At 42.4% G+C, this 23796-nt stretch overlaps 1 protein-coding gene across 2 annotated transcripts; it reads left to right on the forward strand.

Moving 5' to 3' along the window:
- The first annotated feature begins 9932 nt into the window (after positions 1-9932).
- LOC135169618 (uncharacterized) lies at positions 9933-23693 on the forward strand. 2 transcript variants are annotated; one of them, XM_064134773.1, is made up of 6 exons: positions 9933-10195; positions 10760-12538; positions 21707-21850; positions 22094-22389; positions 22520-22776; positions 22910-23693. In XM_064134773.1, the coding sequence occupies exons 2-6, from the start codon at positions 12226-12228 to the stop codon at positions 23691-23693; spliced, it is 1794 nt and encodes a 597-aa protein (XP_063990843.1). In that variant the 5' UTR covers positions 9933-10195; positions 10760-12225. The 2 variants fall into 2 exon arrangements, with proteins under 2 accessions (XP_063990843.1, XP_063990844.1); XM_064134774.1 differs by lacking the exons at positions 9933-10195; positions 10760-12538 and adding exons at positions 17000-17665; positions 17734-17767.
- Positions 23694-23796: the final 103 nt, after the last annotated feature.

Here is a 23796-nt window from a genome sequence, read left to right on the forward strand (position 1 = left end):
TGTCACACTCTCGTTGTTTTCTTTTAATCACACAGTTCACGAGTGAAAATTCCAGGTGATTACGTGACCCTGCGAATTCACACAAGTTCTACGAGGGGAAAACGGTGATTTTATTTTGTATCTTTTTCTCGTGAAGCCTTGCACGTCCTCGTAATCAGAATCAACAGTGGGGCTTGGCCTTATGGGAAATGTGAAAGTGGGTTCCCAATGCGTGGGTGTCGTCGATCTCACGCAATTCTTCTGTTCTAGGTGAATTTCCTAGTGGTACGAATCCGGACTCCTCCGATCCTCCCCCTGATTTTCGTCTCCCCGAGCTCGTCCTTCGAACTCGAGTAGAAAAATGTTTCTGACGTCAATCAAATTAATTCAATCAACACTAACGAGTCGATATTTTTCCATTCCTTCCCGTTGATTTGGTATTTCTATCGAAATTCTACCACCTCCACCCCCTCGACGTTCACCCCCAGCCCCCCCAAGACTCATTATAATTGTCATATCAGCAATCAGAAGTCTCTCAGATCTGGAAAAAAAGTTTGGCTGACACGAAGACACCGTGTCCACTTGTTAGGCCATTAAATCGTCCCTCGGGTAGCCAGACTTGGTCCCCTTTGATCGACCGCTTCATGTATTCCGTTGAGCTTCAGCAATAAGACCACTGACTGTAACTCCTCAACGGACAATCTCACTCCGCGATCAAGCTCAAACTCTTTCCCCTATCTTCGCCCTCTCCCTCTCCCCCTTTTCACCTCTTCGGATATTGGCTCTTTTCTTTCTTCAGGTCGCTCTTCTCATCTTCTCAGCACAACGTTCAGCCTCCGCCGGCTTGTTGGCAGGTTACCGAGCCAATGAGAGACAGAAAATGAAAAGAACATCGGTACCAGTCGTAAGCGTCGTCGTCGTTGTCATCCACTGCCCCCTCGGGTGTACCGTTACCTTCCTCGGGGCTCCCGGGGATCAGACGTGTAATTTATATATCGTTCGAGTATATATAACCCCCGTACCCGTTCGCCAGTCCAGCGAAAATATTCGCAATTTTTTTTTCTCTCTCAACTCCTTTAAAAAGCACATCGTTTTTTTTCCCCTCTCGGTTTTGATGGCCTCTGCGGTTTCACTGTTTCGCTACACCCCCTTTCCTCCATCCCCTTCTCGCCAGGTTGTCAGGAACTCCACGAAAAATTTCACGACGCAAACCAACACAATACAAGAGCCAACCAATTACGATCACGTTAGCAGTTACCAAGCTGTTAAACGCCTCAAAGACTGTTTTTATGTACCTCATTCGTTCCATTGTGGATTTGTTTTCGTGGAGAAAAAATGACAGAGTGTGTTGGGGGAATGCACCAGGTGGATCAAAGCCATCCAGGAGTTGGGAATTTTTTTTTTTTTTGAGGATGATGGTGTTAAAAAATTTTTGTGGGATTTTATTTGGAATTTTCGGGGATATTTTTGTACGTGAGATCCTGCTGAGTCAAGTGGATACTCTCCTTGAATTATCCCCCATCCCATCCCTCCCCTGCAGCCCCCTCATCGCCCGACGGTCGATCAAATCGAAAGATCCCACCGTGCGATAAAAATTCACTGCATCACGGAATATGGAATCACGAAATTTTTTTTCGAGACAAAATAAAGAGAAAATGATGGGTAAAAGGGGGGGAAAAAATCCAACCGGGGGAATCTCGGTGGAGGATCGCCGTCTTGAGAGTCAGCTACTTCAAGAGACTGCTGACCTTTTCCACTTCCTTCTCCCCCAGCCTCCGTGTCTGAAAAGTCTGAAGGGGTATTCCTGGTTACGCCCTCGGTATATTATCCACCGTGTGTTACCAACACTGTTCACAGACAAACTCCAATCTCAACTTCTAAAAACGTGTAAATTGCTTGGGGCTAGGAGGTAATAATGCTCGGGCACATTCAATGTATCCCGAACACGAGGTACAGCATCAACGAGGATCGAGTTGGCTGGTGTATTTTACGATGCGTGCTTGAGATGAGGTGGAGGGAAATATTGTGGATACGATGTTGATACCCATCACTATCATTTATTCATAGGAAGGGGAGAAAATTTTTCAATGGCCGGTTGGGTGTCGACAAATTGTCTTGCCAATGGATATTTATTAAGTCCAGGAGATGGGAAATTGGAAACAAACGGGGGAGGGGGTTTTCTTATCGTTGATGGTGGAATCAATTTATCTGGGGTTTTGAATTTCAAGAGATGAAAAATTCCCTGAACATTCAATGATGGAATTTTGAGAGAATCTCGACATTTTATTGTATAATTTATTTATTTGTTCACACGAAAAGAAATTTCAGGGAAAAATTCAAGGAAAAATTCCAGGAAAAAATTCAGGGAAAAATTCAAAGTTTATTTTTATCCTAAAAATTCCCCTCCCAAGTCTAATTTTTCCACCAAATTTCTCTCTCCACATTTAAATTATTAAAATTGTTTTACGCAAAACGCCTACAACTGTCGCGACAAAAAGAAAAATTCCCGGAGTTCATTTCAAGTCTATTTGCAGTGCCTCAGGAAGAAACCTCCACGAATGACCCACGATTTATTCAGAGTATATAACTTGTACCTGGATAGTCTCTCCCGACGGGGGCATACGCGCATGCAAATGGAGCGTATACGTTGGCACTGATGCAGCCGCGTCCATTAGGATTGATCGGCAACATTAATACAAGTTAGTGCCGACATGGTACTCCTCCGTCGGTTTACCCCGAGAGCGATCTCTGATCTCCGCCATCTCCGAGTTAACCCATTCTCAAACGTCCACTTCAGGATCTATTTGCGTTGTCGTTGTGCCCTTGGAGGGTACTTCCGCCTTCCGTGAGAACTCGCGGAAAAATAAAATAATTGGAAAACAAGAAGAAAAATTGTACAATAAAATTTTGAAAAAATCAACCAATCAATTGCCGTACCCACGTGATGCCAGGACGACGATCACGATATGCACGCGAAAACGGTAGCCGAGAATCAACGGAGAAAATCATGTTTGATACTCCCGTTGCGTGATATCGATCGATCACCTGGACTCGCTCGGTGATTATACCCCGTTTGTCGATAATTAAAACACGTAAAATCCTTACGTAATGATTATCCTCGGCAATCCAGTTTACTCATTATTCCATCTCGAGTCGTACGTAAATATCGAATCAGGGGAGTACACGCATCACAGACACGTTAAATGTACCTGTAATTTCCATCACGAGGTCGTCACTGGGAGGTGTTATCGAGGGCAAATACCTCTCGGCTCTGCAAAAGGTGAGAATTGCCGCAAATATGAAGAGAGAGAGAGAGAGAGTTGGTTCGCGTGTGCACGACCTTGGTGTTACCAGAATTTTGTGGTCCCATCAGAATCAAGAGCCCTAGAATCGCGGTGAAATGAAGGTGTGGTTTAAAATCCCGCAGACGTTGATCCATTCTGCGGATGGGATTAAATTATCATCGCATGCAAACCACTTGTGAGGTACAAAATAACTTGATTTATTTATTGATTTATTGATTTATTTATCTGAAAAAAAATCCAAACGATTCCTTTCCCCTCTTCCCCCTCTTTTTCACCAGAAAATTTCGAAAACAATTTCGAGAATTAGAACCGACGAACTTCTGAGACTAATCTCAACGCAATCAGTCGTATAAATTATTAACTTTGGAAGAAATATTTTTTTTGTCTGTGTAAATATGAATTTCCAGCCACTTCTCTCTCTCACGAATGAAAACGATTAGATAAATCATGTCAGGAGCACCGGCGTGTACTGCTCCCAAAAATGAAGTCGAAAAATTAAAGTCAGTCTTTTAAGATTCACCCTAACAATTACACGGCTCACAAAAATAAACCGTATCCCGTGTGCTGCAAACGAGTGCGGTCTGGAGTCCAGAATACAAAGGAGAAAAATTACGACTGACCAGCGCAGTAAAGGCATCACAAGCACACGATGTTATACAACGGGGCATACACCGGCCACGGGTTTTGTCGGAGATATCCTGAAAGGGACGGTGAATAAAGGGGGGGCCTTTTGGTGTTTAAAACATGAAGCTGGAGAAGTGAAAAAAAAAAGAAAATTAAAATAAAATAAGTGTAAGCACGAGTTGTTTCTCGCGGCATGCCACAGTATTCTTTTGGGAGGCTGAGGCTATTAAAGTTAAGGGATTGGGCAACACCCATTCGCAATCATAGTGATTATCCTTCAGTGTATTACAATGCAAATGCTGGTTAATTTTCACGGGGATGTTTTTCTCCAACGGGAGGCAAACTTGCTCACCGGTGTTTGTGTCCAAAGTGGATTTTCAATGCTAAAGTATCGCCGATGTCTCGGGCCTTTCGGCGCTGGGGCTCGGGATGTGTGCATTTGCTGAGATAGAGAGGGGCTGAAAACGAATGAATGTACAAGGGAGAAAAGGGTGGACGGCTGAGATTTATGCGCGGAAGGGGGAAAAAAAATGCACAGCCAGGAGTGGAGAGAAAAAAAAAATATCTGCGCGGGGGAGGGGGGAAAAAAGTAACGCAGAGTGAAAGAAGTGGAGAAAAAAAATAAAAAAAAACAATACCGAAGACGCGAGAGGCCAAGGTAATGACCATGGACCGGCTCGGTAAGTTTTCGTATACGATGTCTGCGTGGTGTACTAAAACTTTCGGCCCTTACGTGTATCGTGTATGTGCCCGTGTACACATGCGAGAGGAGAGACGAAGGTGAGTTTAAAGTCGCAACGTCAAAAACATTTCCCATCCAAACGCTTGAGCATAAATTATTTTTGACATTTTTAAGGGCACCGAACTAATGCACCACCGCCAACATAAAGAATCTCATATTGGTACGTAACGAACTGGTCAAAATAAGGGAATGTCTGTGTTGCAACTGTATTCGGAGAAATTATTGGTCGGGTTTTGATTTTTTTACTCCATCGTAATCTGGGAGAATCGACTTTTCACTGGGGATTTTTTTTTTCCCCCCCGGAGATAAATGAAAGATTTATGAATTGAATGGGGTACATGAATAGAATGAGGGAAGAATCCACTCCAGACCGCATATTCGACATGCCTGATGTGGACACCGAACGACCCTGAAGTTCGCTCGCTCCTTCGTATAAGGTTTCCCGAGAAATGAGAGTACTCGGTCTGCTTTTTTCAACTTCGTTAATTATAATTACAAGAATCTCCATTAATTCGACCACCATCATTGCTACCACTCGGACAGTCCACTGGTTTTTACGGGAAAAAATCTATTAGAATAAAAATGTCGGTGGTCGCATAGTTTTGCGAGGATCTTTAATACATATGTACCCACCCACGGGCCAGTATAGAGCCGATATCAACCGAGAACCTCTCGCAACCCTCTCATTGATCCTGGCAATATTTTTTTTTTTCTACTTTCGGGTAAATTGGGGTCATTTCCTCTCCCCTTTTATCATCTGCCAATTGTTCACTGACTGTTGGCATTCTAATGAGTGAAACTTCCTGATGACTGTGAGGCAGGTAGACACAGTCCCCCTCCCTCCCCCCCCCTCCCACCCCATCGTTCGATGAGTACGTCGACTTGGTCCAAGGCCAATGGTGGGATGCATCTCACTGAGAGTTATGGCGAATAAAGTGAGACAGACTGAGTGCGCGTCGAACGTCGCGTACATGCTCGGAGAGAGGTTTCTTCATGGGCCTTCTTTCTACCCCCAGACTAAAAAATCCACGACCTGAGCTAGGGAATCATAAAGAAAATGCGCGGTTCAAGCGCCGGTTTATTGGCATGATCGGCGGCCTTGAAGGTTCATCGTCTTTAGTTGTGGCTCACACTGGGTTGTCTCATTGTGCCTGGGACTCAGCCCAACGCTGGCAGCCAACATTCGACGGATAATTCTCAGACGTTGGTTGAGATATTGGGGAAATTCCGTGGGCGCACTGGGATGGGAGTGCAAGTGGGGGCGAGATGGGATTAAACAAGTGGAAAAAAAATTGGCTGCATCAGGAATAGCTGATGTGTCTGTCATCGGTGATGGTCTATTTTTGGATTTCAGCGAGAGTTGAATGTCGAGGAGGAATAAGTCAGGAAGGGTTAGCCGTAAATTTCCTCGGCACCGTTATTTAACAGGGGCGATCGAGGCAAAAATTACAGAGCAGTGGAAAAATCTGATGATTCCATGTAATTATTATTATATTCAATAATCGTATTCTGGGACTAATAAAGTGGAATTTATAGGACCCGAAGACCCGGGCTGTCATCACGCACTTTCGAAAAACGGTTAATTAATTCAAAGAGTATTTTCGGGGCCTGAAGACAGTGTGGATTGTAATCACTTCGGGTCCCGGCTAACGGTCGACTTTAACAGTTTCCGAGACTAGTTTTCTACGAAGTAATTTCGTCTAAAAGTTGTGGTAACTCGATCGATTTAACGGATTATGATTCCTAGACGACGTCTAATGGAGGGAATCTAGCGGAAGGTCAGAAGAAATTTTTTTCCAATTATTTATAAAATATAATTTACAAAGAAATCTTCGAAGATTTTTTTTCCACGCGGTAAAAACAATATTTCCACCTGTTATTCAGCTAACGATCGTCCATTATCCAGGTTTTATTTGCAAGATTATTAACGTCGAGCTGACTCCCTGGAAAATTCCCGAAGAAAGGATCCTTTCAGTCCACCAAATAAAAGAATTTGTTACTCACCAACTCAGCGAGGTGTCGTGTATGACATTGTCCACTGCACTTGCCACTTGTAATTCCTGTCACAGTCACCCAGCAACTTCCATATAGAGCAGTAGACAAGAGCCAATATGAAATTGATAGTCAACACTGCACTCCGGACGTATGAAAAAACGTTGACAGACAAAAGACTCGAGACAGAGAATTTTGCTGAATTGTACCGTACGAAAAATTACTGGACAAAAATACCGGGTGTCCTGAACTTTGAAAGCCTGAAATCATCAACCTGCTGGTGTCTGACTGACCATCAAAATTTTTTCACCAACTCCTGAACAATAATTCTGTCGATCTGAACCATAAAATCACCAGGATCTTTATCGTTTCACAAAAGGTGGGCAATGGGAAATGAAAAACCAGGATATATCCTGGTGTAGCTAGAGCTGAATGCTAGACTAAGCGAATCCGATCTCATTCGCGTGGGTGAACCAGGATATCTGGTTTTTATTCGCAAGTGAAAAGACCAGGAAGTTGCCAGACACAAAGTTAAAACAGTGCTGGAGCACTTCATCACCCAACTAAAACTGGATTCAAGTATCATCCCTTTGGGATATCACCTCTTATCGAATTCCGACCCTGACCCCAAATATTTTCCCCTCATCTTCCTGGATTAGGCATCAATGAAGTCATGAGGATTCATCTCTCCACGCATTACGTTGTTTTTCCTGAAAACAAGGGCGTTCGCTGGAGCCCATAACCTTCAGGAATTACCCATTTCTGTGCCACAAGTACAAGATGAAAATTATTCTCAAGTGGCAGAAGGGCCCACACAGCAGTCAATCCAGAAGACTGTTGGTGTAACACTCTCGGCAGCCTTTGTCCATTTCCATTTAAAACCTGACCACAGTAGTTGGTATCCTCTTCATTATTCTTTTTTCAGGGCCATAAAGACAGAAAAACACCAGACAACAATAAGATGAGAAGAAGAATGTTTCGTTTAGGACAGGGTGTGCTTCCAAAGTGGCAGTGGCAGGTGATAAAAGATCCAAGTACCTTACAATTACATTGAAGGTATAAGCGAAATAGTGAGGGAGAGAGAGAGGAAGGACGACAGGGGGGAAAAAAAGGGCAGGAGAGAATGAGGGAGAATGGAAGATTCAAAGGTGACTGAGGAATCATTCTTGGAAGGGGGAAGTGAGACTCGTACATACACAAGTGAAACTCCGGACTGGAGTCAGCTTCCGCGGCGTCTGGCAAAAGGATCTCCAGAGGAAGAGGTGGATGTGCTGCTGAAACAAGAGCAAACGGAGGAAATGAGGGAAAAAAAATATTGACAGGGCGTGCGTAGCACCTGTCATCCTGGTACTGGGGTACTTGGCATTGCGAGATACTTAACTTCATTTAACTCGTGCATTACTCCATTAAGCACCCGGCCGACATCTGGGACATGCCTCTCAGCATCTACCGACGACTTCACCATTGCTTTCAGCTGTCTAACTTGCACTAATGCATATTGCTGAATTATTTATCCGGCGGTTTGATGTAATGGGCGGACTTCGCTTCACTCGCTGGAGTCGAAAAGTTTTCCTCCGCTGAAGATCTCGCCCGGGACAGGAAGAATCGAAGGGCCTTCCGAAGATCTGGGCACTGGGACTTTTTTTAACGGGTGATTACTCATTACTGGGGGACAGTCACGTCGCTGGGGCTCTTCGGGCGGCCGGAATATTGTACGTGAGAATATATACCAGCGGTTTACACCTTCACTTAGCGGACCGGCGTCCTTGTCCTTGCAAGGCTGTGCTTCAGAGACCATCATATTTTTCTACGCACTTTTTTTTTATATCCGCTTTCGTACTCTACGGCCGGCCGGGGTAATCGTGAGAAGATCGCATTTCAGGTCGCAGACGGCGGGGTAAACTGCTCGGGCGCTGACCAATCGCTCGGGAACATCTTCGGGGTGGGTGATAATGATGACCGCGATAATTGTCGAGTTATGGAAACGGAGGATCGGGGAGTTTTCAAGGGGATCGGGATAACGATCGTTCGGGTAATTAAATTTTAGATTTTAGGAGAAGTTTAATCCACAAATGAAATTATTCCTCTGGAAAATTCACTATCATCTCTGGAAATTTTTAAATGACACCTGTCTCAAGACTTCGGGGATGGAATCCCCCGAAACAACCCCTATTTCAACTCTCAAAATATCCCAACCACCCGAAGCCCGCGGAAAAACCGACCAAAAAAATGTCTCGTCGCATCTCGACTCGAATCCCGTCCTCTCAATTTTTTACTCTCAACTCCCCAGTCGTCGGACTTATCTCCCGATACCCTTTTTTCTCCCCCTCCAACACTCTTCACATTTCATGCACATATATGTGCAATGCACGAGGACGAAACCTCAAGGTCGTTCCATTTTCTCACCGAGAAAACCATACGGTGGATACGGCCGAGGTATACTCGACGCACTCCCGTTGTCTGGCTAGAAGAATTCTCCAGCCATCCATGGGATACCGCACACTCTGGATTGTGTGCTAGGTCTCCAACGAGTTACGACGCGCGTGCGTTGGTAGCGGCATTAATGATTACGCGTGATTATGCCTATCCCCGTAGCTATTAAGAGCACACATGTGTTTTTTTTTTCATTTCCCATTTTTTTAAGTAGAAACGGACGATTCGTGCGCAGACAGCATATTACGAGCTTTACAATTCATTAATTTATGTACACATATTATAATATGTATTACTAGGGGATCACGCCCTTCACTTCATCCCTCATTCTAGGGGGAGGGGGGGGGGGGATCAGCCCCCCCTTTCTTCCTTCATTTAATCTGTCACTTCATTTTTTCATACAAAATACAATGAGCTGTTGCTTATATATTATTTAAAAAACCGGACATAATTTTTTTTTTAAATGTCAATTATCCTTATTCCACCCCCCCCTTCCCCCCCCTTCCCCCCCCCCCTTTCCATAATTTATTCTGTCTATTAAATCAATTTTTCATAGAAAATCAAATGAAATGTTTCCCATACATTATTTAAAAAGTCTGACATGATTTTTATAAAAATTGTGAATTCTCCTCCTCCTCCCCCTCTTCCCCCCTTTTCTTCCCCCCATGCCATATCTCTCTCAGCCATTTAAACACAATGGTTGTGAGTTGAACGCTGTTGTGGCTAATAAAAGGCACGCGAAGGATAAAATGCGTATGTGTTCTGCTAAGAAGCCAACGCGACCCACGAACCCTATACCATCAACGCCCAAGTGAGGACGTGCCTCAACAACCAGAGCCTGGATACACTTCCATTCGTCGTTTGGGTATTTGTCGGGTTACTCTACTCCCTCCGTAAGGTTCACGTAGGTGTATCACAGCTCAGTGTGAGTTTTGTGCGGCGATGGGGACGAGCTGATGGCGCACAGACGTATTTTTCATGGTGGTAGTGCCTATCTTACACTCAGCACGCCGGCTGCCAAGCGTCAGTGACTTCGCGTCCGCCGGTCCGATCGGATCTGAACGTCCGAAAATTGTACTGGGGATTTACTGGATACTGTGCTTAACTCGTCGGGAGTAATGTAAGTAGTATAGATCGTTTTTGAAACGGCGAATATTTTTTTTGCGGACAAATTTGGATTTTAGTTTGGGGAAATTATTTTTGCTGGATTTTTTAGTGTAGAGATATGGTATCGATATGTCGATTCGTGTCGTATTTAGTTGGATCAATATATGATAAATAAGTAAATCGTCGGTGAATCGATGAAATCACCAGTTCGATTTGAAATTCTGTTCTTCATTTTTTACAGATAAAAATATTTAAAGTCATTCGAGTCTTGATTCTCCGTGAGATTTTGGGCAATCACCGCCCGCATAGAAAAACATCTAAACCAAAAAGATCCCCAAAAGACAGATTTTCCCACAGTAAATTCATTTTCTAGACCTTCAGCATAATTTTTCAACGATTTTTTTATAAAATTCCGTCTCCCCAAAAAATCCCAAATTATTAAAATTAATCAAATTAATTTTTAAAAAATTCTGGATCACCCCCTGACTTTCTCCCCCACCCCCCTATAATCCCCCCATGTCGCGATCAACGTTCCTCACCCCCGGCCGTCACTGAAATCAACCCTTTGATTTTCCAGAGAATGCAGTTATCAAAAAACGGAAAACCATCAGTGACAATTAACCGAAAAAATGAGGTGCGGTGATAACCGGCTGAATCGGTTAAAAATTACGGGTCCAGCATTGGTGTAGAGTGCAGAAGTAGCAGTAAATCATAAACGCCACAGGGAATCGCGTGGAAGGAGATAAGTGCCCTAGCGTGCTTGTGCATTTGCCAATCGCAAGGGCACCAAGTGTTCCCTCCCCCTCACCGGGGGGGTTGTGTGACGTGTCCAGTTAAATCGATCGAATGGCGTGGCTATCACCTGCCGATAAATTCCGTATCAGCGACAAAATTTTAATCATTTACCGTCCCCTGTCACGGGGTCACAACCACGTGAGACAGTACAGGTGCGACTGATTCATCGATTGACACAGCAAATTCGCGGTGAATGACGCACCGTGAGTGACGGTGAATGCCGATTGCGATTATTAAGGATATTACAACCGGTTTCGTTCTCCCCGATCGGTGAGTGACTGGGGAGGGGAAACTTTTTTTTGTAAAATCGGGGGTAAATCACGTGAAATTCGCGTGGTACAGTATTAAAATTCACGCGTGCATGACCGATTTCTCATTGCGAATCGGTACGTTCCTCCAGTGGGACCCACCACCCAGTCCACCCGGTGTACCTGCGGAAAATTGCGACTGAGTAAATGATAAGGAGGGCAACAGGGGCGGATAATTGCAGTTCTCCGTTGTGCGCAACGATCTCTCCTCGCTGCGTTCCGTTGCTCCCGCGGCAACCGATTCCGATCAGCGAGTGAGAAGTTTGCGTTTGTTCTGCTCCCGAAGGTTTTCCACCGTAAATTTGTGGGCGCGAGAGAGACACAAGGGGAAACAGGGTGGGGAGTGAATAATCCAGACGAAAGGAAACTCAATTTCCCCAAGAAATCGATAATAACTGACAATTGAAACCATAGAAACAATTCAGAAAAATTCTAATTGAAAAATGGAGAACAGCCGAAGAAAGTGATTTGAAAACAGCAATTTTATCCACTCGACTAGCCACCACTGGTGAATATCTATCAGTCGTGTGGAGGGGTAGAAAAAAAAAATCTAGGAGTAAATTGGACCTGTTGTTTCACAGATGATTTGACTCTTCCGTCAGCCGTGACAACGAGTCCACCAACTCCTGGCATTTTTTAATCCTCAATTGTTCCTTCGTCGCTGTGCATTGATATAAAGAAGGGAAAAAAGTGACAGTGACGGTGCAGCACATCTTCACCTTTCTCCCGTGACTCGACCAGTGAGTGTGACATAATTGAAGAAAGTGTAACCGGAATTTAAACTCGTTATTATCAACCGGTAATTCAAGCAGCTTCACCTTCCGCTTGATTATTATTTCGTGTGTCGTTTTGTCAGAGGACATTGACAAGTGATTAACAGGGCTGTGATACATATTATATAAATTGTTCGATTAAAAAAATCAATTCCAACCAGTGAAAAATGTCGTCGAACGGTGAATTTTCGTCAATGTCAAGTGGGGAAATTCCATCGTTACCAAAATCTCTACCGAGTTCGCGTGAAGCAACTGCCGAGGCCAATTCAAGTTCATCAGGTGGTTTTATGCCACTGCGTGAGTTTCTCGATAGATTCTCATTACCGAGAGTCGTGAGACTCGAGGGCACCGGTGGCAGACCAGTATTACTCTACAAACAACAGCAGCGATCGTTACGTGTCACTGCAACATTGCTAATTCATCGTTATCGGCATGACGTTAAAATCGGACCGGAAATAGTCATTCCCGAGGGATATCCTGGTGAGTTTGCCTGTCCCGTTATCACTGGCTTTTCTCATATCTACGCTTGCTTTTTTTTTTTCTTTTCTTTCATTCACCTTTTTTACACCTTTTCTTCCCCCTTTATGCGCTGATGGGCTGGGAAAACCAGTTCCGTGTGTATTATAGACCCCCCCCTCCCCCCCTCCTCGCCGCCTCTTCGCTCCCTCCCCCTTTTATATTATACCATCGTGTGGATGATTGAGAGTGTGCCCGGTACTGCTCTCAACATGAGGAAACAATTCAATATGAAATGGAGGTAGAGCTAACAAAGTATCATGCGATGCTGGATATTTATGGAGTATTTTTGAAGGGGAGAACCTTCTCAGTCGAGATCTGTACGGAAAAAATGATATATTTTAATATTTATAAATATTTAAAATAGATATAAAAGATGGTAGTACTAGTGGATATTGTTTAGAGTGAAAACCGAAAATTAGCGAAAGAACTCAGGTTTTTTGGATAATTTTTATCCTAAAAAGTTAGAAAAACGTTTTATTTTCATGAGGGACCTTTGAAGGGTGAATTCTTCAGCCGGAAGTTGACGCAATTTTTGAACGTTGACGTATCCGTTATGGGATTAAAATACGATGGAAAAATCTTTGAGTTTTGTGGTAGCTAAATAAAAATTCAATAAAAATTCAGAAATCATAGGAATATATTAATATTTTGTTGGAGTTTCACAATTAGTGGAATATGGGGAATGGAAGTGGGATTGATCCTTCGTTAGTTGAGCAATCAACTGTCAAATGCTGACGAACTGAACGGATGAGAAAATTATTTAAAAGGTTGGACCGTCCCATTGAAATAATTTTTTGCCTCGAGAAATGAATTGATGTTGGGTTATTACAAAATCCCCACGATTCAATAATTTGGGACCACTCGGAGTGGTGCCATTTGCGAGACGAGGATGGGGACATGGGCCTGAGGTGCATAATGATTATTCATTGACGAACCGTGTAATTAGTGTGATTAATATAAATAAATTATAATTCTGAAGGTTTCACTTTCTGACGTCCAATTGGATGTCATCAACATCTGATCTTCGCTCATTTCGGTGGAAGCTCTATTTTTTTAAGACGATAGCAATATTTATTATGAATACAATAATTTATTCTGCGACTAGTTAATTTCCTTCTTTTTCGAGAGCCCTTTTTTGGAATTTTCTAAATTTGAGAAGTCTGAATTTTTATGGAACGCTGAATATTCGTGTCAAACTGTCAAGCAATAAAATTTCTCCACAAGTCCCGGACGTGATAAGACAATTTTGGGAATAGAATTAGACAGTTTGAACGAGTGTTGTTCCCCATAAAATTCCGTAAATCTGCGGTTGAGAATAAAGACCGAAAAATTCTCGCAATTTACCGAAGACGAGAAGAACTAAAACCAGAATCGACAGAGAGCCAGAAGGCTAATGAATAGCTGGATTGAAGTGATTTTCACTGGTCTTCAAGATAATGGGTAGACTCATGGCTATCATCTAGTTATTATACACAGCAGGACTAGGCCAGGCCAATGATTATTTGCAGTAACTCAGAATTATATGGCCGTAAAAAAATACTTCAGGAATTTATAAAGATTGATAGCCAAGCAAATAGTATACCATTTCATATGTTACCCATGGAGTCCAGTAGACGCGGAAAAATGACCTCTTTTTTGCACCATTTGCAAATGTAAATGAATTGAAGATCTCTTTGTCTGAGCAAGTGGAATAGGAGTTGTTTGCGCGCGACGAGGGGTGCGAGTTTTTACATCCAAACCATTTCCAAACAATTTTTTGAAAAATCCTTCCCGTGGATATTCCACACATTTTCTCCCCAAATATTAGACACTTTGAACCCAAGTGAACATTTATTTTCCGGAAGAATCGATGACAGTGGGAGTTGCCATCTGCGTATCAACCAGGAAATTCAATAAAAAAATTATTCACTTGACTGGGCTCCAGTGTTCGTATGTCTTGGCGTAAAAAAATGTTAGATGCGACGGTGAAAAGGAGAAAAATAAAGTACTCAGAGGAGTTGAAAGGGATAAGGAAAGAAAATACAAAGCCCGTTATGTGCTGTACATTGGTGCATGTGTCAGGTGAGCGACCCTGCCTATTAGCATGGCATTACCTATGGGCTCTTGTCTATCGTTACAACGGGGAAAACCTCGACGGGGTTTATGTCCAATAACAAATATAACTGAACAAAATTGGTAATGGATAATTAGGCGATCCTCAAAAGGTAAATTTAAGCCATTAAAATTCACCGGGCAATTTTCGTGTCCTACTTCTCGCATGGAGATAACAAAAGCCATTATCATGGGAATAACTGATTGAATCAGCTGTTGTTACTCACGTTTACACAACAGCCTCCGAATTTCCCAACCGATATCGGTGGCTCGAGTGATTTTTTTTCCATTTTTAAGGCTTTTACACAAAATTAGAAATGAACAGATCAGTGGCTCTTGCGCTAAAACGAAATCGTCAGGAAAATTTTACTGCTGTTTACGCAAAGTATCTGATGATTCTGAAAATTTTATGTAAACACCAGGTACATTCAGGTGCTGTTCAATTATTTAAATTTCCATGTCAGTAAACACCGTCAAATCACCCAGGAAATATTAAATTTCTCCGGAATTTTACGACAACAGAATGATTTTGTAAAGCATTTTGGCGATCCAATCTCTTCACCAGAAATACTACTGCCTTCATCGGGAATATTTATTTATATTTAAATAATTTTTGTAAGTCCCAGGAAAGTCTACGAAGAGTCGCAGTCAATAGTCCCTTCACCAATCAAGGACTTTCTAATTTCCCCACTCCCCCTAACGCCTCATCAAGAAGACCCCGCGAAGAAAAATTTTTATCTGCGAAGATCTTCACCAGATCCTGATGACAAGTAATAATTTCACCTCTTCAACAATCTCTTCTTCCAACAATTTCGGGTGTTCGACTCATTAATTCTTCAACACCCCACGTCACTAAAATAACTCCCTCAGTCCCAATTTATCAGAACACCGTAAATATTTGATAATCAGCTGTTTGCTCCGGTGATAATAAGGCCCGTAAATAGTGACGAGATGTAGATTAGTTTTTTTATTCGTCTGAGTAATTCACTCGCGTCGTCAAGGCCCACGTAATATTCATCTACATTTCATCGGCTCGTTCATAAGGCCCCCTCCCCCTCCCCCTCCTCCATTCAATATTTATCCTCTCCTTTGGTGGATGAGCCAAAATATAAATAAAGCAACAAGTGGAAGTTAAAATGTTAAACACGATGTTGTGCACCATCGTCTATTTGCTTGATCAATTTGCCAGCACGTGACCCTGACGATGCGAATGTGCGAGAATGGGATAAGAGCCATTAAGGTGTATCGTTCATCTCGAAAGATGTCGATGAGGCGAGCTCACATAATTGCAACGACGATACGCGGTGATTCGTCTTCAATGTTAACGTATTACTCAAGTGGATGGGGGATAATACAACCGTCCACCAATGTTAAAACCAACATATTCTGTTAATTTGTCTTTTTTATATTCGAAGAAGACTAATGTAATGAGTGTAGACACGAGAGACGTGAGGTTTACACGACGGAAAAGTCGAAAAGTTGGGAAGATCTCGAGATTATTCATCTGAAGATCTTCACGAAGATTGCCGGGGGATCTTCATGAAGATTTTTTGGGGGGCTTCGTGAAGATTTTGGAAGATCTTCGTGAAGATTTTTGGAAGATCTTCCGGAGAAATTTTTTTTTTACACAGACAAATCTTTCTTGTCTGTGCGGAGGTGTATTTGCACTGATGTACACACGACCTTGGCTGACATCCCACGACAATAAGTTTCTTTCTTCGATTGGTAATCATTCCACTGTCCTATCACTCCTATAATGGTGATCGATGGTGAGATTATTATCACGCATTTTGATTCTTCGTCCCACGCATTTCATTACCACACCTCGTGTCGAGAATTCTAACGGTGAAGATCGTACATGGAATTATCGTATTCTACGGTGTTTATTATTATGGGCATTATTTAATGTTTTTTATTGGACACAGTGTCAATGGATGAACGCACTGACCATCAATTCAATTCACCCATTGGTCCGGTTGTTGTGCACATGAGGAGAGTGAATAGTCGTTGCATTTTGTGAATCATTGCTTCGTGATTTATGGAGGTGATTTAATGCCCGGTATTTGTGCACTACTGTCACACTTTGTGCACGCGTTTCACTCGTTAGAATTGCGATAGATTAATGGGGAACCGGAGAATTTGCGACACAGTTCCGTTTCTCGGGGGCTACTGTCTCGTCCGCGTTATTTATCGTACACACGCACGTGCAGTGGAGAATTTGCCGACAGTTTGGGACATGTCGAGTGCGTTTGTGTGCAGCTGCGGGAGTTTTGGGGGTCGGGGGATAATTCTAATTATTATAATTTTATTTATCTGATAATCCTGTGATGAACGTTGGTAAAATTTTTTTTCTCAAACTGACGGAGGTGGAAAACAGTCGCGGAAATTTCAGTGAGACATTTTTCAAAATCTCGGGATGCGCCGGAGGGGTATTTGGTGGTATTTGAGATGGGGAGGGATGAAAATAAATGCGGGATGAAGCCATAATGATCTCGTGCTCACCGGCCATGAGAATTTTTCCGTTAATGTGACGATTATGAGGACGACTCGAGTAAAAAAGACACTTTCAGTTTCACGGTGTCTTATCATTTTCTCCCCAAGCGATGGTCATCCCCATCTATTAAAATCGACTTAGGAAGTGGAATAGAGGAAAAACAAACTTTAGCACAAGCTAAAAACTTTGGGCGTTTGTTGTGTACATCAATAGTATTTTTACCCAGTGTTTGATGCATTCTGGGAAGATTACACGCTGGCACGAATCCCTTGGAGATGAAGAAAAGGGATCCCGTGTGGACTACACAGCTGAGATGAAGATATTGCTCAAGGTAGCACTGGTGCTTATTAAGGATGTACCTTGAGATTTCCGATTATAAAGTCCACCAAGAATGTGGGGTTTTTTTACTCCTCTCGTATTTTTTTTTGTCCTTTATTCCTTCGAGGAAAATGAAGACAATGGATCCAGACCCGGTTGAAGTGCTCTTTCTGCGAATGCCAAGGGTTTGTTCTTCTTTTATGATGTTTTTATGAATTTAATAGTTCGGCACATAATGAAATCTCAATTGCAGAGGTAATGCTGGATACATACTGCGCAACTCGAAGGTGAGATTCTGACGAGTGTCCCGGGAATTTAGGGGAGACCGGGGACCTCACAGATATAAAGCGAAAAATAAGGGCATTTGCTCGTTACATCGGTTTTTTAATGACTGAAATTATGGAGAATAAAATTTATTTATTTTTGTGCTTATTTTATGCCTTCGGAGCTCCTCTGAATTCTTCAAAAATAATTATTATCATTCGGGCATTCACCTGAATTTAATTTGTTCGTTTACTCCTGTGGACTTTAACACTTTTATATTTCTGACTCACATGAGCATTCTTCGGGTGCGATAACTATCGAGAAATATTTTAATTGTATTCGTACGATCTTTTTCAACATTTGCAAAGGTCAGCTGAATGTAAAATCCGAGAACCTTTATACAACAATTTCGCTAATATTTTTATAGAATAATTGTCTGTAAATTGCAAGTAAAAATCAATCTTCTGATTTTGATGAGGAAATTGATGACAAGTCATTTGAGAAAAATAAACTTTGTTTAGTTCAAATAAACCATTTCTCTGTGGGTACCAGTGGACATACGGATTCCATTAACAGCATCATTCTTCAAAGTTCATAAAGGCCAATGTAAATGTACAGATGATAAAATATCGACTGAATAAATTCACCAATAAGAGCGCTATTCTATCACTGTCAGGGAAGTCTGCACACTCCGAATGCCTTCGATCCATCAATTGCACTCCAACCTACCTCAGCGCATGTGATCTACCCTCTGGAGATACTCGTAACAACTTCAGTCATAACTTGTAATGAACTGTATAAACTTCGCCATGAATGAGTGGAAAAAAAAATCACGAATGCAGTTTTGTAATAGATTTGCGATACCTCGGGCAATGACAAGTTGAGAAATAGTTCTGTTGGTAATTTTTCAGGTCTGATTTATTATTTAATTACTCCTCATTCAGATTTTCAACAAATGCATGAGTGCCTTAGTGCAAAATGAACTTTAATGGCACTTAAAAATTCTTGAATTATTTTTCAATGGGGATAAACATTAATGATTTCCGTGTGAGTATTTATCCTGGAAATTGGTCCTGTGACAGAAGGGAAAAATCAAATTCTAACCGCTCGATATCTGGATATTCCTGGAATTTATGGGATAATTAATGTGTCAAGTGCAGTTCTATGTCAATGATAAACCTTCTCTGCCCCCTAATTCATAATGAGAATGCTCCGGTTTACTTGATTCATGGGTTATTATTCGCCATCTATTCTTGTTAGTCCTGCGAGTGGAAATTATTTTATAAGGAAGTATTTATCACGAGCAATAAATTGTTCAATGGGCAGTTTCTGTCTGCAACTCTCCCGGGGATCAATAAAGTTAGTGTGTCTAGGGGTGTGGCGAAAGAATGATATCTCCTGTCTGATTACTATTCACGGTTCATCGAACTACTATTCCATTTTCTTTCATTTCACGATCGACGGGCTCACCCGAGCCTATCTCAACACAAGAAAAGAGTGAAACCATGCAATCACTGGCTCCCAAAAGTGTTTAAATTAACAATCAATTAGCCACGACCCCCATCGCCTCCAAACTCCAAACTCCAAATATTCCCGCCCAAATTAAAAAAATCCCGCGCTCCCCCGGCCCCTGAGGCGCCGTATTTAACTCATCGGCTGTACCTGTTGATTAAAAATCAAATTAACTCGAGTACATTCCCAATAACTGCGGAGCGGCTCTCATCCCTTCAATCAGTCCCTTAAAAAAAAAACCCATAACCATTACGACGTTTCTCCTCGCCCGCATCCCCCGTATTAAATAACAGAGCACAGCGGCTCGCGGAGGGCACGTGGCGCACACCTGGGATTCACTCTCAAATATCAGCCGCAAAAAGTGTGCACACACACCGGTGCTGCATCTGGTGCATTAAACCGAAGCGAAACGCTTCGAATTTTCTGCTTGGTGTGAGATCAAACGGCGCGAGAGACGCGCGTCGACGCGCCAGTTGTTGTTGAATTTTTCATTCCAGAAGGGGCCTAGTAGACAAGCTGGAATTAATGGAACTCGTAGTAGAAAAGACGGGCTATAACACGACTGATGTGTGTGTGTGTGTGAGCGTGAGGCGTTCACCGTGAGGAGAGACCCCCGTTATAGATGACATAACGGAAATCGCACGTAGAAAAACATAAACACGTGCATGAGCACTATCACATCCACAAGATACTATGGACCCGGGGGATGAGGGGGAGGAGAATATTTTCCTTCTCAATTAATTGAAACCGGTATTTTGTATTTTTCCACGTGATCAGTAGTTTATGCTCACGTGCCTGTTTATTTATCATTTTTCTTTGTTTCGTTATTTTCATTTTTTTTGTTCTTCGGTGAAGCCTTTTTAGGAGATTAATTGGAGTGCGGGGGGATTCATTAAGTTCGAATTACTGTACTTTTCTGGCGTTCTACAGGGGGTGGGGTGTGACGTGAAGATCTGCGGTGGTAAATTTGGATCTCAATTTTTTGGAAAACGAGTTTCGAGAGCTTTTGAAAAATAAAAAAAAATATCTTGTTCTGATCTTAAAAAATGACATCCGGAACAACTTCCGGAAGAATCGAACCTCTGAAGATAGTTTTTGAGTCCAAAAATCTCCTCGGAAAAATACTCCGATGTTTAAAGACATATTTTTCTCGACAGAGAGCCAAACGCCATTAATCCCGCACCAATACGACTGCAGTGGTAGTGGTATTGATGATGACGAGGGTAAAAATTAAAAGAATTTAATAACTTGATAACGGAAAATGGTATATGGGCCCTGGATTTCCGATGACTCAAACCGGCACTTCGTGAGCATTTTCGTACGGCCCAGGAATTTCAAATTTATTACCAACAATTCATCAAAAATGTTTTTTATTCCCCACCCTGGGGTTTATGGCACAACATGTCTGCCTAGTGTATGTTAGTACTCCTTGAATTGCTCGTACCGCAAAAAGCCAACATATTACAGGGATTTCGAGTGTCGCTGATGTCACTGTGGTAATTAATTAATCCCTCGGCTGATTAATTCTGTAATTTTATGTGCAAGAGTTCAAGGGCAAGTATCACTGAACCAAAACGATTATGTTGGTCATGTAGAGAATGCAAATGTATGCGCGCTAGGGTAATACTAGGGGGGCCTAACGATACTCGCGTGATTGTGGGTTATTAATTAATTAAGTGTTTAAGGGTACAAGACTGGAGGAGGATTTTAACTATTGGCACAAATCATTCGGCGCTTGGGGGTTTATTTTTATACGTAAATGGCCATCCACTGCCTCTCGTTATATCACAGATTAAGATATTACGATGAGGGAACTCTGTGAGTTACGCGACAACTTATGGGGGACACAAGCGTCTCAGGTTCATTACCATAATCTTTATAAATCTGGACGGGGTTTTATCGTGTTAGTAGCCTCACTGGAGTTATTCATGAGTGATAAATGATTCTATATTTTATTTCAAGTTTATTATGCAAACAAAAGACTAAACTATTACGTATTTTTGCGAGATCGTGTTTATTTTCATTTTAATCCTAGAAAAATTGAGATTCATTTGATTTTCTAATTTTATTTTGCATTCGGCGAAGGTACCTTAATGTTATCCGATTATTAATACACATTCTCAATTTTTTATCATTTTATCCTGGACCTCCTCTATTATTTAAACGATCTTGGGAACGCAATTTCAATTAAATCGCAAATAGAACGTTTTCAAAAATTGTTTCTGAGCTCAGTAATCCTCGGGAGATCTTTTTGGATCACCTTAAGCCCTTCGGAAGATCCTCCCGAAGATTTCCGAAAGATATATTGCAATATAAATTGATCTTTGAAGTCCTGGATAAAAAATAACGAGAATACCACGCAACTTGCCTATTGTAGAAAGAATTTATCCTTTGAGAAACCTGAGAACATTATAAAAGGCTAACTAATGGTGTCATTTATTCTGTTGCAGGATGGTTTTCAGTGGTGTCAGGTAACAACGCAATGGGCAGCGCACGGGTGTATCGTCGCGTCGAGAGCCTAGTGCGTGCCGGTGTACCAGCTTTCCTTCTTGCGGCGCCACTACGTGCCTACACCCTCACGCACTCCAAGATGGGTTAGTTAGTTACGATGTCATGCTCTCTCACGCGCGGCTTTACTTTTTCGATCGGCAATCCCGATTAATTGATCATTCCCTTCTAACCCGGAGTCTCTTAATTTCCGAGGCCACTGCTGCATTTGCATTGCGCGTAACTCAGATGCAACCGGATTCGGATGACTTCCATTCCTGAAAGGGAAAAATAATGTCATCATAGTATCACTAAAATCCCGTTAATTAACAGAACAAATAATTTCACAGGGGATGGAAATTTGCGAGCCCACTACACAAAGACAACGATTCGTGCCGGTGAGGTACTCCGATTAGTAGCAGTCTTTCAAGACACGAGAAAATACAGTGCCTTCGGCATCACCGGTGGTACAGCCGAGAAAGATCAATACGCTCAGTGTTTAGATTCTCACGGTCGCGAGGTCTTCGCGGCATTATCATCGCGCGGTGAATTTTACGCAATATGCCAGAGCAACAGTTCGGACACAGGAAGTGATGCTGTACTCTACAGGGTGCATCATCTTGTGAAGCGGGCGTTGCCCCTCAGGGTGAGTATCTCCAGCATCAAGATCGATGGAATTGATAGACGATCATGATGACTCTGTCTTTATCATTTTACTCTCATTGTTACTGCCCGTCTGTTTCATTTTTCTCTCTTCCCCTCGACTATCGCAATAGGTACGACTGGTAGCGGGCCCACTTCCGGTGCCATTGCCCAGGGAATACGGTGGTCTCATGCAACTGGAAACATCGACGAGGGGATCAATTGTCCTTGGATGCATTGTACCTGAACGGCCAGTACATAATCCCGAGATGCTGGAGCTCGTTGCCTCTGGTAATGGTGCACCAAGAGTCAGACGAGCGACATTAGGATATCCCTCTGAAGCTAGACTACTCACCTCCCCAAAGATGCAACGATTACTCGCTGCCTGCAGGTAAATTTCGTTATTTTCAACGTTGACTGCTAATACTGAAGTAGGTGATCCTGTAACAAATTAGTGTAGATTAATCTGGTGAGGTTTACTTGCTTCACAAGTCCCCAACTGAAATATTTCTCCCTCATTGTAGTCGAGCAGTTGGAGATCGTGCGACAGAGCCCCGAGTAGCCCCCCAAAAAATTCCCACCACAAATTCAAGTGCTCCAATTAACGAGGAATCACGTGAGATGCACTTGAAAAAGATAAAGCCAAAAGCCGAGGCCAAGCCAATACTCCAGAGTCTACGTGATGGTATTGAACAGTTGAAAAAAACAACAGTACGCGAGCGCAGTCAGACGCGCAATCAAAATTCGTCAAATGGCTTCCTAGAACGTATAACTAAACTGACACACGTCGGTGGACGCAACAGGAATCCAGCCAAGAAATCAGCGTCTTTCACATTCGCTGTTAAACCGGAAATTGTTGTCAAGGCCAAGGAGCGGTACTCGAGTTTAGAAGCGGATGTCACGTCCCAGAATCACCATGCCAATGCAAAATTACCAGTTCAAAGATCCATTTCCACGAGTGTCCTTGAAGCACCAGTTCAAGTTGAATTGCAACCGAATTACTCGAGAGTCAGAGACAGTTTGATGCCACTACCAACACCACCACCACCACCAAAACACACTCACATACAACCAACGAAAACCGATAATATTTACGCTGAAATATGTGAGACTGAGACAAGTAGTAAGGTCCAGGAATGTCCAGGCAGTCATGTCATTGCCAGAATTAAGATTATTGTTAAGAGTGGTGAGTCGTATCTCGAGGAGAATGAGCAAGAGGAGAGATATGCTAATTCAATGATAACAACACAGCAGATTGACTCTATCATCCACACAGAGGATGATGTTATTTACAACACCATTTTCTGATAACTTCGAGTGTTGATTTCGAGGATGTACAGAAAATTCTATGACATAAATGCATTTTTTTATCGTTATTTTGATCTTTCCAATTTGTTGATAAACCAGAGAA

The sequence above is a fragment of the Diachasmimorpha longicaudata genome, chromosome 15 (assembly GCF_034640455.1).
Source record: "Diachasmimorpha longicaudata isolate KC_UGA_2023 chromosome 15, iyDiaLong2, whole genome shotgun sequence".
In the NCBI taxonomy this organism is placed as follows: Eukaryota; Metazoa; Arthropoda; class Insecta; order Hymenoptera; family Braconidae; genus Diachasmimorpha; species Diachasmimorpha longicaudata.